Consider the following 14,658-nt stretch of genomic DNA (forward strand, 5'->3'; position numbering starts at 1 on the left):
TGGCTCTGAAAAGAACCTTTAGAACGTCAAGTGGCTGGGCAACTCGTGCGAGCGCCGAGTCCCCACAGGGACTCACTTGGAGCTGGTGTACTTGGTGACCGCCTTGGTGCCCTCGGACACGGCGTGCTTGGCTAGCTCGCCGGGCAACAGCAGTCGCACGGCCGTTTGGATCTCCCGGGACGTGATGGTTGAGCGTTTGTTGTAATGGGCTAAGCGCGATGCGCTCGAAGATGTCGTTGACAAATGAGTTCATGATGCCCATGGCTTTGGACGAGATGCCGGTGTCCGGGTGCACCTGTTTCAACACTTTGTACACGTAGATGGAATAGCTCTCCTTGCGGCTGCGCTTGCGCTTCTTGCCGTCCTTTTTCTGGGCTTTGGTCACGGCCTTCTTGGAGCCCTTCTTGGGCGCGGGAGCAGATTTTGCCGGCTCAGGCATAACGTCAAGCACAAGCTATAGAGCCTACCGGGAACGCCGACGACAACAGGCAGCACCCGGGCTGGCCGCCACGACTCAGTACTTACAGAGACTATAGGCAAATTAAGGTTCTGATCACGCCCCGTTGCGATTGGCGAGATTTCAGTGGCTCTCTCGCGAGGGAGACGAGGTTATGTAAATGAGTGGATTCTGACTGCGCTATCCTATTGGTCACGAGGCCGAAGATGTGCTGTAGCCAATCAAAGTGCCTTCTAGGCAATCGCCGTTCTGCCTATAAAAGGGTGAAGTGGGGCCGTGGAGGGTGAAGTTTGTCGGGCGTTTGGCGGGAGCGTTTGTTAGTGGGTGTCGCTGTCATGTCTGGTCGTGGCAAGCAAGGCGGCAAGGCCCGCGCCAAGGCCAAGTCGCGCTCGTCTCGCGCAGGCTTGCAGTTCCCGGTAGGGCGGGTGCACCGCCTGCTGCGCAAAGGCAACTACGCTGAGCGGGTGGGGGCCGGCGCGCCCGTCTACATGGCGGCGGTCTTGGAGTACCTGACCGCCGAAATCCTGGAGCTGGCGGGCAATGCGGCGCGAGACAACAAGAAGACGCGCATCATCCCTCGTCACCTGCAGCTGGCCATCCGCAACGACGAGGAGCTGAACAAGCTGTTGGGCAAGGTCACCATCGCCCAGGGCGGCGTTTTGCCCAACATCCAGGCCGTGTTGCTCCCGAAGAAGACTGAGAGCCACCACAAGGCAAAGGGCAAGTGAGGCCGGTCTCCGGCAGCCCTACCCAGCTCTCCTGTAGAAGGGGCATCTGTAAAATCAAAAGGCTCTTTTCAGAGCCACCCACGCTTTCAAGTAAAGAGTTGTTAACAGTAACTTCTCGATTCCAACCTTGTCGGTAGTAAAGGGGGAGCCCAGCCTGAGTTGTGGTGGATCGTAAAACCTAGGACTTGAGCCAGGTGAAGGTAGCAAACTCGAGCGCGCCACAGTCGCTTCAGTTCTAAGTGCTCCGCGATGGTTTATGTTTGGGAGTCGGATGTCTAGTGCTCAACACCAGTTGTTCCCCAGGCCTTTGCCCAACTTGAGGTCTTAAGTACCAGCGGGATGTTCCCTCACACGCATACATCTCGGACACCCCCGTCTGTTAAGGAAGCGGACAAGATTTGAAGAGGATGGCGGACCTGGGTTTTTGATTTCAGTCTACTGTCCTAAAGGGATAAAATGGTTTAGCGGTGGAGATACAGGTCCCCAGTTCGGCTTTCGGAAACGGGATCTCGCGCCCTGCTGCGGGGGAGAGAGAACGATCTTTAAAGCACCGAAAGGCGGAAAGCAAAGCAAGATCCGTCCAGCCAACTAGGTAGGCTAGGGGACCTCTGGAAAGGTAACTGCGTTCAGGGTGCTGGGGGCGGGGGTGGCGCAAACAGAAGGTCGAGGTTCAGTTTGGGAGTTAGCGTAGAAAGGAAGAGGGTATCGTAAGTAGTGTGTTCTAAGGGACTGAGAAGGAACATTGTCACAGCTGCTTTCAAATATGATCCTCACCCTGAAATAAATGAAAACCGAGGAGGGGAAAAACTAGGCAAACTGGAAAGTCGAAAGGGAGGCCGATGGGCGGCGGGGCGGCGGGGCGGCGGGGCGCGGGGTAGGGAGGAGTCGGCTCAAGCCAATCAGTGGCGCTAAAGAGGATGACGTCCCAGCCAATGGATAGCCAGCGCGGGACTTTCAAGTATTGTCCCGCCCAACTGGGAAAAGACTGCCTATAAAGACTGCTGCAGCGGCCGCACCCCTGGTTACTCTCCCTGCGCGGCGCTGCTCACGTAAGTTCGCGTCTTGGTTCGCTATGGCTCGTACAAAGCAGACTGCCCGCAAGTCGACCGGTGGCAAGGCCCCGCGGAAGCAGCTGGCCACCAAGGCGGCTCGCAAGAGCGCGCCGGCCACGGGCGGCGTCAAGAAGCCGCATCGCTACCGGCCGGGCACCGTGGCCCTGCGGGAGATCCGGCGCTACCAGAAGTCGACCGAGCTGCTGATCCGCAAGCTGCCGTTCCAGCGGCTGGTGCGCGAGATCGCGCAGGACTTCAAGACGGACCTGCGCTTCCAGAGCTCGGCCGTGATGGCGCTGCAGGAGGCGAGCGAGGCCTACCTGGTGGGGCTGTTTGAAGACACGAACCTGTGCGCCATCCACGCCAAGCGCGTGACCATCATGCCCAAAGACATCCAGCTGGCTCGTCGTATCCGCGGGGAGCGGGCTTAAGAAGTGTGCGCTCTGCTCGAGGTTCCATCAAATCCAAAGGCTCTTTTCAGAGCCACCCACGACTACACTTGAAAGCAGCTGTGTCGCTTGTCCACTCTTTGGTAGGCGTTCGCATACTCCGGGAGGGTTGGGCGCGCTCGAGATGGGAGGACCTTAGAGCGCGCAAAGCATTGGACTCCCAACAGACAGGCTAAAGGCCAGTTATCCAGCCTAAACCCTTGCTCGCTGCTGCCTTCCCAGATGTAAGTAACTTAAGAATTGGGTCAGTGTGCTTGTCTGGGCTGGTGGGTTACCGCTGCTTCCTTGGGCGCCCTAGAACGTCCAACTTGGCTGCTTAGAGGTGTGTTCTCTTGTAGGTTGAGGCTCTTTTCCAGCGTCTTTGTGCTCCACTGTGGCCCACGATTGTAATTGTCCCGGGAGCAAGGTGTGCTGTGATTAGGTGCGGGGCGACTGGTGGTGTGGGGAGATGGGTTGAGAGAAGGCGGAGTCACTTGGAGACGCTCGGGATTCGCGGGTCAAAGGGCTTTTAGGCGGCTGAGACCCGCGCACAGATTAGACCTTCTCACCGGTGCCCGAAAGGTCTCTGGGCGCTTGGCTCCCCCGCTCCGGAGGGATACCGCCACCCGGGTCCTGGCCCACTTCTGCCGAGTAAAGTGCGGCATTTCATCGCTTCAGGTGTCAGTAATTTGAGGCCTCACTCCCACCCTCTACTTCTCAAAACCCGGGGATGAATGACAGGGTGCTTGTACAGATCCTAAAGCCACTTTGGTGAGCTCGGTCTTAAAGGGATTGCTTTCCTGCCCAGGTCCACAAAGAGACTCCGTGGGGCTATCGCTTCAATCTCTGGTAGTGTCTGTATCTGTTTCATTCAGACATGTGGGAAGTCTCTTCTCAGGTTTTGGGTTACTACTCAGTGAAAGGAAAGAAATGGGGCTGTGAGCTCAAGTTTGGGGAAGAGATCAAACAGGCAGAGCATGGTCTTCTTTTGGGGAAATGAAGTCCTTACTGCCCCCGCCCCCCGCCCCTTCCCCCACCGATCTCCCCCCACCCCCCGTTAGGAAATAGTGAGGGTGGAGACCTGAGATGATTCTTGTACCATTTGGGCAGAGGTTGAAGGGGGTGAGGGGAGGTAGAAGTGCAAGGCCTCTAATGGGCAGCAGAGTGGGGGCAAGGTCTTGCTCAGCCCTTCTCCACAGATCTCAGACACAAAGGCTGTACAGGTCTTATGTGACACATCATCTTAACCTTCTCAGTCATCTATCTGAACTTGGACCAGGCCAAAGCCTGTTTTCCGTTTTGTCTCAGCACAGTGACAGGTTAAAAGCATTTGTTATAGAAGTCAGTGAGAATACAGAGGAGGGAAAAGAAAAGATACTTTTTTTTTCTTCTTTTTTTCTTAAGCTTTAATTCAGTTCAGTTCAGTTGCTCAGTCATGTCCGACTCTGCGACCCCATGAATTGCAGCACGCCAGGCCTCCCTGTCCATCACCAACTCCCGCAGTTCTCTCAAACTCATGTCCATTGAGTCAGTGATGCCATCCAGCCATCTCATCCTCTGTCGTCCCCTTCTCCTGCCCCCAATCCCTCCCAGCGTCAGAGTTTTTCCCAAATGAGTCAACTGTTCGCATGAGGTGGCCAAAGTACTGGAGTTTCAGCTTCAGCATCAGTCCTTCCAATGAACAGCCAGGACTGATCTCCTTTAGAATGGACTGGTTGGATCTCCTTGAAGTCCAAGCTCCAGGGTCACAGCAATTTCCGGAGCATGCCTCCAGGTCTCTGCCTAGACCCTGATTACCTGCTTAGGCCCTCAATGCAGGGTGGATCCAGGACCTGTATCAGTACTCTGAGTTAACAAGTAGTAACTTTTAAGGTGTGGTGGGGCACCACCTTTGCATGTATCATCTCATCCATCCTCATGGTAAAACTTTCAGGGACAAACAGACATAGGGCTTTCTGAGGTACAGCTTGAGGTTCTCAGTTGAGTGACTTGATTTGCTGGCATATTGAGTGCAGCACTTTCACAGTATCATCTTTTAGGATTTGAAATAGCTCAGCTGGAATTCTATCACCTCCACTAAGCTAGGGATGCTTAGTTAGTGTAGTGATGTTTGTAGTGATGCTTCCTAAGGCCCATTTGACTTGGCACTCCAGGATGTTTGGCTCGAGGTAAGTGATCACACCATCATGGTTATCTGGATCATTAAGATCTTTTTTGTCTAATTCTTCTGTATATTCTTGCCACCTCTTCCTAATATCTTCTGCTTCTGTTAGGTCCATACTGTTTTTATCCTTTATTGTGCCCATCTTTGCATGAAATATTCCCTTGGTATTTCCAATTTTCTTGAAGAGGTCTCTAGTCTTTCCCAGTCTATTGTTTTCCTCTATTTCTTTGCATTGATCACTGAGGAAGGCTTTTTTATCTCTCCTTGCTATCCTTTGGAACTCTGCATTCAGATGGGTATATCGTTCCTTTTCTCCTTTGCCTTTAGCTTCTTTTCTTTTCTCAGCTATTTCTAAGGCCTCCTCAGACAGCATTTCCCTTTTTTGCATTTCTGGCGGGTTATACAACAACAAAAGGAAAGATCCTAACTTGAATAATCTAGTTCCAGAGTTCATGCTCTCAATTTCCAACAAGAAGTGTAACTGATCAGTCCATTAGCTCCCTGAAGGCAAATCTATATGGGAAGCCAAACTACAATCATAAAGATTGGAAGAGCCTGGAGGCAGATGACTTCAGTGGCTGCCATTACTCAACCAGGGTACCATTTCACTCTAAAGGCTGCCTCATTACAAGAACTGGACTGGAAATGCTCACTAGAGAGTCAGGGTACGTCTGCCTTGGAGGGTACTTTGATGATTGCAACCCTCTTGTTCCCTCCTCTCCTCCCTCATTTCCAGCCCTCTTCTCTAATAAGGTTGTGGTAAAAAATTACTTTGTTGTAATCATAGTCTTCTACTCTACTACCAGATAAATCCCAGAGTTCACTGAACAGAAAGGCCAAATAAAGATGTTCAAATCACAGTTAATTGAATCCATTTAAAACATGAAACAAAGAGCAAGGGAAAATGACAAGCAAGGGTAAATTAACATACATATTAATAGCATAGGGTTCAATGATGGGGGAAGTACAACACTGTATCCAATGCTGAGTTACAGTTTTCTGTCCTGTCTTGCTCTGTGGCATCAGCCTTCCCTGCTGATGCTGCAGTTAAAAGGACTAGAGATGAGAGTGGACAAGGGGACTCCTCAGACAGAAGGTCCTTGATCCTAATTTAAGCTGGCTCAGTCAAAGAGATACAGGGGCAAGTGTTCCTGGCCGTCATTGTATTCACCAATAACTTGCTGAGTAGCTATGGATTTCTCTGTGTTTAGCATGCAGAGGACATTGGGCAACAATGGCTGTCACCAGTGGACAGCTGATAGAAGCCACGAATACTGGGCACTTCATGTATCTCATAAATATTTGATATGGTGCTTACTTGGTACTTCTATCCTTTCCTATACCTATGTAGGAAGATGCTCTATTTATTTATATTTAACATTTCTCACAGGCTATGTTACCTACATGTTATAACTTCCTACTCTTTATACACATTTTAACAGTCAAGTCAGCTGGCAAGTTTGATTCTTTAAGAAGATTTCACATTTTTCTGCTCTAATTCTGAAAAATCTGGACCTGCCAACTTGTTTATACCCACCTTTACCCACTGTCTTCTTTGCTCTTTAAATTTTGACTACACTGACTCCCGCTTCCCCAGTTATTATGGAGCATAGAAGACCTACATTGAGTGAAATAGGCAGTAAATACACCAATTTAGGTTTCTATTTCATTACAAGACTTTCACATAGAAAGATTTCACTTTAATCTTTCAGAGATCTTCTCATTTGATCCTTGAATCATTTCTGTAAGAAAGTTGGGAGTTCTCAGCAACATTACAATGAGAAAATGGGACTGTGGCAAAGTTAAGATTTGCCATGGGCCATATAGCCCAGAATCTCTCTTTCTTTCTCCTTCATTCCCCATCCACCCTACATCTTCTGATGTCTGGGTAGGGGTGAGGGCTGGAATTGTACATGCTTATTTAAGATATTGGAACAATTCAAAACGTTCAATGATTATAACAAAAACCAACACCTATAAATCACTCAAATTTCTGTGAACATTTTTCCCGATAGTTTTCTATATATCCATACATATTTATATGTACTGGTAATGTTCTGTATTAATGATGATTCTATACTTTTGGCTCACATAGAGAAATAACATGTACATCAATAGCTACAATATAAAGTTTGGAGTTGAATGTTTCAGAGGAAGAATGTTGTGAAAGATGACAGGCACATCTAGCCTTCAGGAGGATAATGCTGCTATTCAAAGAAGTTGGGAGTCTGGAAAGGTAAGATAAGTCTTTGAACTGGTCCAGTGTGATGTCTGATTAGCCAGTGACACTTGAGTGCCTCTATCATCATGGTAATGGAAGTAGACATGCAGACTAAACAATCATTTGTATGCATGTATTGTACTGAAAGGCCTGAATCACCCATGGGAGGAACAAGCTGACAGCCAGGGCTGGCTTAAAGAGTACTTGAGCCACTCAGGAGGTAGAAATGGAAAGGAAATTATTTTGTTACCAAATTAGAAGTGAAATAGCATTATATTCCTCACTGTTACAGATGGTTAAGAATGACAAAAACAAAACCATTTATTAACATGAAACTATGCATAATGTATACTCTGTAATTTGACAAAATTCAGAGGCTGGATATGGCTAACAGAAGATTCAGTCATGCCTTGTTTTAATAGTATTCAGTGGAGTAGACAAGGTGGGAAGAGGGATCACTATTAAAATCACTATAAAGAAGACGTATAATTTATAGTTAAACAGTAAGATCTTAAAGAAGCTTAAGAACAAAAAAAATATATATCCCTTGATAACAAAATTAAGTACTGTTAAAACACAAACCAATGATATTTAATAAAACAAGCTGACTACATTTTTTATTCATACATTTTTTTTTTGCCCCAAATGCTTTAAGGAAATAAGCAACTCTACCTTTTCCTCCTGTAATATTTTGTCCTAAAATTTTTTTATTAGAATCTTTCACCTAAAGTTTTCTTTTCTTTTTTTTTTTTTTGGTATCAAAGAACGCAAAATTTAACATAGTCATGTATGGATCTGAGAGTTGGACTGTGAAGAAGGCTGAGCGCCGAAGAATTGATGCTTTTGAACTGTGGTGTTGGAGAAGACTCTTGAGAGTTCCTTGGACTGCAAGGAGATCCAACCAGTCCATTCTAAAGGAGATCAGCCCTGGGATTTCTTTGGAAGGAATGATGCTGAAGCTGAAACTCCAGTACTTTGGCCACCTCATGCAAAGAGTTGACTCATTGGAAAAGACTTTGATGCTGGGAGGGATTGGGGGCAGGAGGAGAAGGGGACGACAGAGGATGAGATGGCTGGATGGCATCACTGCCTTGATGGACGTGAATCTGAGTGAACAGCAGGAGTTGGTGATGGACAGGGAGGCCTGGTGTGTTGCGATTCATGGGGTCACAAAGAGTCGGACACGATTGAGTGACTGAACTGAACTGAACTGAAACAAATTAGAGCAACACATACTCAGATTCTAAATATTTTTGTTTGATTTAAAGAAAAACTGTTATTTAACCAGTTGTTCTCAAACTTTAACGTGTTTCAGAATCAACTGGAGGGTTTGTTAAAATATGAATTGCTAGATCTCACTTCCCAGAGTTTCTCAGGCAACAGGTCTGGGGTTTTGCAAAATCAGGGTCCAAGATTTTGGATTTCTAGCAATTCCCAGGTAAGCTGATGCTCCTAGACTAGATACCACACTTTGGGAAATCCCATGGATGGAGGAGCCTGGTAGGCTGCAGTCCATGGGGTTGCTAAGAGTCAGACACGACTGAGCGACTTCACTTTCACTTTTCACTTTCATGCATTGGAGAAGGAAATGGCAACCCACTCCAGTATTCTTGCCTGGAGAATCCCAGGGATGGGTGAGCCTAGTGGGCTGCCGTCTATGGGGTCACACAGAGTTGGACACACTGAAGTGACTTAGCAGCAGCAGCAGCAGCAGTTTAGATAATGGATATGTTGCACCCTCCTTCCTTTATTCTTTGATTTCTCTTCAAATTTTTGATAATCTCCTTCAGAGGATCTCAGCGAGGATCAGATATATTCAATCTGCATTACCTTTAAAAATGAAAAAAAAAATCATAGAGATGTTTGAAATAGAAATGTCATCAGTTGCTGTTGAGATTTTAATTTTGAAGGGAAGATGAAACATCTTGAACATTGAATCCTTTTGTCCTTGGACATCTTCACAAATGTTATTCTTGAGTTTCCCTCCCTGATCCTCCCCCTCCCCTTTGCTGTATATCTTATCAGGATGCCAGGCATTCTGCTCCTTAACAGCCTGATACAAGCCCCACCTCTACAGCCAAGCCTGATCATTTTCCAGCAGCCAGTGACCTCTGCTGTTAGGACTCCTGTAATAATCATCATTTACATTTTGCATCATCCCAAATATGTGACACCATGTGCTTTTGGGCTGTGTATGTATTTTATGTATTATTTTTCTCCCCTAGTTCGTGGGGGCTGCAAAGAGTTGGAAACCGCTGAGCGACTGAACATTCATTCACTCATTCTGATAATAACCTCTTTAGGGCAGGTTTCCCATGCTTTGACTTTCTGGCATCTCCATTGCTAAGCACCTCGTTTTAAACCAGTTGACCAAGTGTTCGATGCTAATGAGAGCAGCCAAGTGTGGAGACCAATTCTCAATATCTTTTGGGAATTGACAGAATTTCTTCTGTAGGATTTTCTTGGGGGCTACAGACAGGCCAAATTTAGCTGTAAAATTATAGGCCTGGAACATTAAAAAAAAAAAAAAAAACCTTTTACTTGAAAATATAATACCTGCAAAACTATAATTAGGTTTAAGGACAAGAGGTGTGGACCAATACTTCAATTCAAATTAGGGCAATTTAGCAGTGGTAGTGTATAGAGAAAGACTATGTATCTCTATCTATATATAAGAATTTGCTTTTGCCTTGTTAAAAATTAAACTGTGCTTTGTGTATTGATGGTATGTTTCTGACAGTCTCTTACTCTAAGCTGCAACAGGCCTTAATGGAAAAGTCACATACCAGAATTTTCTGTTTCTTGAAGATGTGCTTTCACATTAAAGTTATATACTCTGCTCAGCTTTTATTGAAAATTCGTATGTTTCTGCATTTTATCTTTGTGATATTATCACCAAAGACAAGTCTCTTAAATCTTTAAGTAAATTCTTCCTTGAATGTTGTACACACACACTACTCTCAGCAGCTAATTGTGAGGGGGCCTTTAGCATAAAAAGCACAGGACACCAAAAATACCTTCCATACACTGGTCAGATAATTTCCAAATGTGTTTAAAACTCAATGAGCCCACCTCTGACCTAACAACCCCTTATTTGCTTCATTTTTGAATGGTCGGTTACTGGATTGATTTCTTTGCTAGTGCTCTTGCACCTTCCCAGGTGAGAAGATTGTAATGGCAATTACCACCACCCAGTGTGATCCCTAGAGCTGTGAAGTGAAGCCCGCACAAACTACTTTCCACAGCCTGGTCCAACGACTACAATTGATAGCGAGCCCAAAAGCAAGCAAGTGAAGAGCAACTTTTGGTAAATGACTTGTCTTCTGAGCTGTTGACACTTTTAGGATTCGCTACTTCTGACCCCACTCTAGCCAGACACAAAGTTACCCATACTTTTAAGTATCCAGCTCTTCAGATGACCGTGTGGTTGGCCCTAAAAAGGGCCTTTGAGATTGTCACACAGAGCACAGGGGCAGCAGCTCAACCTCCGAAGCCGTACAGGGTGCGTCCCTGCCGCTTTAGCGCGTAGACCACGTCCATGGCAGTGACCGTCTTGCGCTTGGCGTGCTCCGTGTAGGTGACTGCGTCCCGAATAACATTCTCCAGAAACACCTTCAACACGCCTCGGGTCTCCTCGTAAATGAGGCCGGAAATGCGCTTGACTCCCCCACGCCGAGCAAGGCGTCGAATGGCGGGCTTAGTGATGCCTTGGATGTTATCTCTCAAGACTTTGCGGTGGCGCTTGGCGCCACCTTTGCCTAAGCCTTTGCCACCCTTCCCTCGTCCAGACATGACTGAGCTGGTCGGAAAGTCTGAGACAGAAAGAGCTGCCTTTCCCCCAGATATACAAGAGCAGCGGACCTGATTGAAAACCGAAAGCGCGCGGGCGGGAAGCGGTCCCAATTGTCCCCGCCCACTCGACTGTTCTTCATTTCTGCTGTTTCCCTATCTTCCTCCACCCTCCACAGATCCCTCTAATGGATCCTCTCCTTTCACTTTTATTAATTTATTTTTGAAGTTGATTTACAATTTTATATTAGTTTCAGGTGTACCAACGATTCAATATTTTTATAAATCAGATTGCATTTAGTTATTATAAAATATTGGCTACATTATCTGTGCTGTAGAATATGCCCTTTTAGTTTATTTATTTTATGCATAGTACTTTGTATTCTTTAATCCTCTGCCCCTATCTTGCCCCTCTCCTCTCGGACTACTCTTTTCAAAGATCTATTTGCCAGAATTCCCGGGAGAATTCGGATCCAACTTTCCGGATCCTGCCGCTGTTTTCGCCTCTGTCTCGCTCCGACTGTGAGGTCCCAGAAGACATTAAATTTAGACTAAGAAGAAAGGAATGGGGAGAAAAACCAGAGGAAGGGCAGATGGAATCCAGAGACAGGAGTTAGAGAGCTCCGCCCCGGATCTAACCTCGACAGAGAGATCCTAGGCTTCGAAACCACGGTTACATAAAACAGCAGACACGGTTTCCACAATTAGACTGACAGACCCAGGCGGCGATCCCTAGGGCAGCTGCACCTGGCATGCGTGGGGAGGGGGAAGAGACAGCGCGCAGTAATTCCCGAGTCTCGTCTCTATTTTGTGTGTATGAGGCATGGAATTTCACCTCACCCAGGAGAAATCAGATCCTAGGAAAATTGGTCTCTATACTGCCAGGCTTCTAACGTGCAGGTCAGTGAATCCAACGCACTGTCATCCTAAACTCTGCAGAAAGAAGCAATACATACAAAAAGAAGACGGAAGGGGTTTCTGTACCTCAGTTTCTACAGATCCTCTCCATCTGACCCTTAATTTCAGCGAGAATTCAGTGCCTAAATTGAGACCCCACATGGAGCTAGCAAAGTTTGCTGAATTGGGTTTCACACAAGAGGACATCTGCTCCATATTGAGAGTCATTATCAGAAACTCTCTTATGAAATTGATTTGGTTTCTACTGATAGCACATTCATTACCAGGGTCTTCTGTAGAATATAGGAAGAGATGTGGTTTCTACCTCAGAAAGAATTATCTTTTTTTCAGATATATGTTTATTATTATTTTAATATCTAAAACATACAAACTTGAAAAAAAAAGCTATGGGCTAAATGGAGCAATGTTAAATAAGATGCAAAAAATTTATATCCAGAATATTAGAAATTATAATTTTAACTAATATATTTGCAAGTTATGTTGTATTAGCCTGGTCACTGGTGGGAAATAAGTCATAACAGACCTAAAAAACAACAAAAGAATAAACAACTTATCTGCCTGCCTTCATCTCTCTTTTAATTCTATCTTCTGTGTGTTAATGAATCTTAAATCTATATCTAAACTTCTAGGCTCCAGGCACAAAGGTTCTCCTGGTTATTCTTTAGTCATTTTAAACTCAAAATCTCCCCAAATCAAAATGTTTAAACTCTCCAAGGTGTGACTCTTGTGGGGGCTGAGGAAATATATTCTCCTCCTTCCACCCTATAAAAATTGAGGTTCTCTCTCTGCTCATTTGGAGAAGGAAATGCCAACCCATCCCAGTATTTGTGTCTGGAGAATCCCATGGACAGAGGGGCCTGGCTGGCTACAGTCCATGGGGTTGCAAAGAGTCGGACACAACTGAGTGACTGAACAACTCCGCTCATTGGATGGTGCTATCATAAATCACAAGCCTAAATGAACACCCTGGAATTCACAGTAGATCTTGAATGGTAGCATATGCCACCTCAGAATATGACAGAGTTCTGGACATGCTATCTCAAAATATGTGGCATTGGTGTATTGATTATTTTGAGCTGTAATACTTTGAAAAACAGCTAATGTAGGGATAGACTTTCTTTGAACTCCTCTACCTACCTAAGACAGATCCTCAGAAAGGAACTCAGTGGAAATCCCATGGAAATGGGATTTCTATCAATCAGGGAAGATTGGCTCAACACAGGAGAGGAAACTGGACGTCACCACCACACTCAGACAAACATCACAAACAATTCATCATTCCTAAATATCATTTACTCTCCCTTAAAGGCCTACCTGACCACTCTTTCCTATTAAGATGGTATTTAAGTCTATACTCTAAACCATTTGAGGGAGTTATTCATTTCCCCCTGTATCTCTCACATAAACCTGAGGTATATCTATTAATAAATTTGTTTTTCTCTTGTTAATCTGTCTTTTATTATAGAGGTCTCAGTGAGAACTCAGAAGGGAGCAGGGAAAATTATTTTTCCTTCCCTGTAATATCCTCCTTTCCATTTGCTGCTTCAGGGCAGAGAAACACATGCTTTTTTCTGACTCTTTAGCCGCTCTTACAGAATCTATCACATTATTTTATGTATCTTTTGCATCTTATATATCCCCTCCCCCAGCTTTGAGTGCCTGGCAGTGGTTCTTATTTTTCTTTGTAAACCAACATGTTATTCAGTATGCAGCACAAGCTCAATAATTGTTTATAAAATGAACAGTTTCTCCATTTGACTGCTTCAAACGCTACTAGGAAAGAAAGACACAACCAAAGTGTAACATGATGAAACAACTGCAAGCCAAGGTTTGATCTCAAGTGCTCTCGGCCTGCAGCAGCTTGAAGCAGGGCTTTGGTTCCTGGCCAGGCTGAGGCTGGGGTCATGGTGGCGAGAGCACCAAATCCTAGCCACTAAACCAGAGGTCAGTGACAAGGCCCTGGCTCTCTGGCTTTGCAGAAAAGAATTTGCACAAAGATGGAAGATAGTGAAACCAGTATTTGTTAGGAGGAAAAAGAGTCCAGTATGTGCAGACAGACACACGGGCAGGCTGAGAGAGAGTAGCACTCTCGTGGTGGTTTGAATCACTTTTATGGGGCATTGCTTCCAGGTTTCCTTTGGCCAATCATTTCGATTTGCCTGGTTCTGAGTCTGTATTTGGTATATCTCAGGATCTTTCCATGTGCTCACATGCATCTCTTAGCCAAGATGGATTCTAGTGAAGAGGCTTATGGGTTGTTGACATTAATTACTATGAGGTGATGCCCCCTCCCTTTTTGACCTCCAAGGAGCCTTTCTGCATATATGTAGTCAGGGAGGTCTCCTTAACTTCATGAATGAGAAATATGTGGTCTTTTATCTCTTATCGGGGCAGAGCCCAGCCTCCTGAAAGAAACTGTTCGGCCTAGGGTCCATGTCTCTCCTTCCCCAGGCTGACAGAAGTGATGATTTTTGATGTCAGACAGAACAGGGCCCTAGGCAGATTCAGAGAGAGTATCTACAAACTTTCAGCATGCTTCATCTGCCTGTGAAGCGACTAATCACTCATTACCTAAACAAAATTATCTCCAAAATAAATTCTCCTTTTCCCTGTTGCAAGTAAATTCAGATTGAGAAAGCAATCCATGTGCAGCTGTATTAAATGAAATAACATATGTACACTGTTGTTACAAAAATTAAATGAAAGGAATGTTGAGGAAGAGGATATGTTTAAAAAATACTTTTTTTTTTTTCCGGACGGGCTATATGTAGGTTGAGTTGTGAGCATTCTGTTCTAATTTTCCCCACAGACCAGAAGTACTAAGTGTCCTGCTAACAATTGTGGCCTGAATTTTTTTTCTAAGTTGCAGTTCAGTTCAGTCTCTCAGTTGTGTCTGACTCT

At 45.5% G+C, this 14,658-nt stretch overlaps 3 protein-coding genes and 1 pseudogene across 3 annotated transcripts; 2 read left to right on the plus strand and 2 right to left on the minus strand.

Moving 5' to 3' along the window:
- On the minus strand, positions 1 to 525 carry LOC128044391 (histone H2B type 2-E-like; annotated as a pseudogene).
- Positions 526 to 759: 234 nt separating this feature from the next.
- On the plus strand, positions 760 to 1,296 carry LOC128045433 (histone H2A type 2-A). Its single transcript, XM_052637931.1, has one exon. The coding sequence runs from the start codon at positions 793 to 795 to the stop codon at positions 1,183 to 1,185; it is 393 nt and encodes a 130-aa protein (XP_052493891.1). The 5' UTR covers positions 760 to 792; the 3' UTR covers positions 1,186 to 1,296.
- Positions 1,297 to 2,248: 952 nt separating this feature from the next.
- LOC128044782 (histone H3) lies at positions 2,249 to 2,668 on the plus strand. Its single transcript, XM_052637203.1, has one exon. The coding sequence runs from the start codon at positions 2,258 to 2,260 to the stop codon at positions 2,666 to 2,668; it is 411 nt and encodes a 136-aa protein (XP_052493163.1). The 5' UTR covers positions 2,249 to 2,257.
- Positions 2,669 to 10,530: 7,862 nt separating this feature from the next.
- LOC128044948 (histone H4) lies at positions 10,531 to 10,842 on the minus strand. The gene has a single exon (XM_052637371.1). It carries the CDS (start codon positions 10,840 to 10,842, stop codon positions 10,531 to 10,533), a length of 312 nt encoding a protein of 103 aa, XP_052493331.1.
- Between the last annotated feature and the right edge of the window lie 3,816 nt (positions 10,843 to 14,658).

This window comes from Budorcas taxicolor, chromosome 3 (genome assembly GCF_023091745.1).
Source record: "Budorcas taxicolor isolate Tak-1 chromosome 3, Takin1.1, whole genome shotgun sequence".
NCBI classification, from domain to species: Eukaryota; Metazoa; Chordata; class Mammalia; order Artiodactyla; family Bovidae; genus Budorcas; species Budorcas taxicolor.

Coding starts and splice junctions, on each gene's coding strand:
- LOC128045433 (XM_052637931.1), top strand. CDS start 793: ATGTCTGGTCGTGGCAAGCAAGGCGGCAAGGCCCGCGCCAAGGCCAAG.
- LOC128044782 (XM_052637203.1), top strand. CDS start 2,258: ATGGCTCGTACAAAGCAGACTGCCCGCAAGTCGACCGGTGGCAAGGCC.
- LOC128044948 (XM_052637371.1), bottom strand. CDS start 10,842: ATGTCTGGACGAGGGAAGGGTGGCAAAGGCTTAGGCAAAGGTGGCGCC.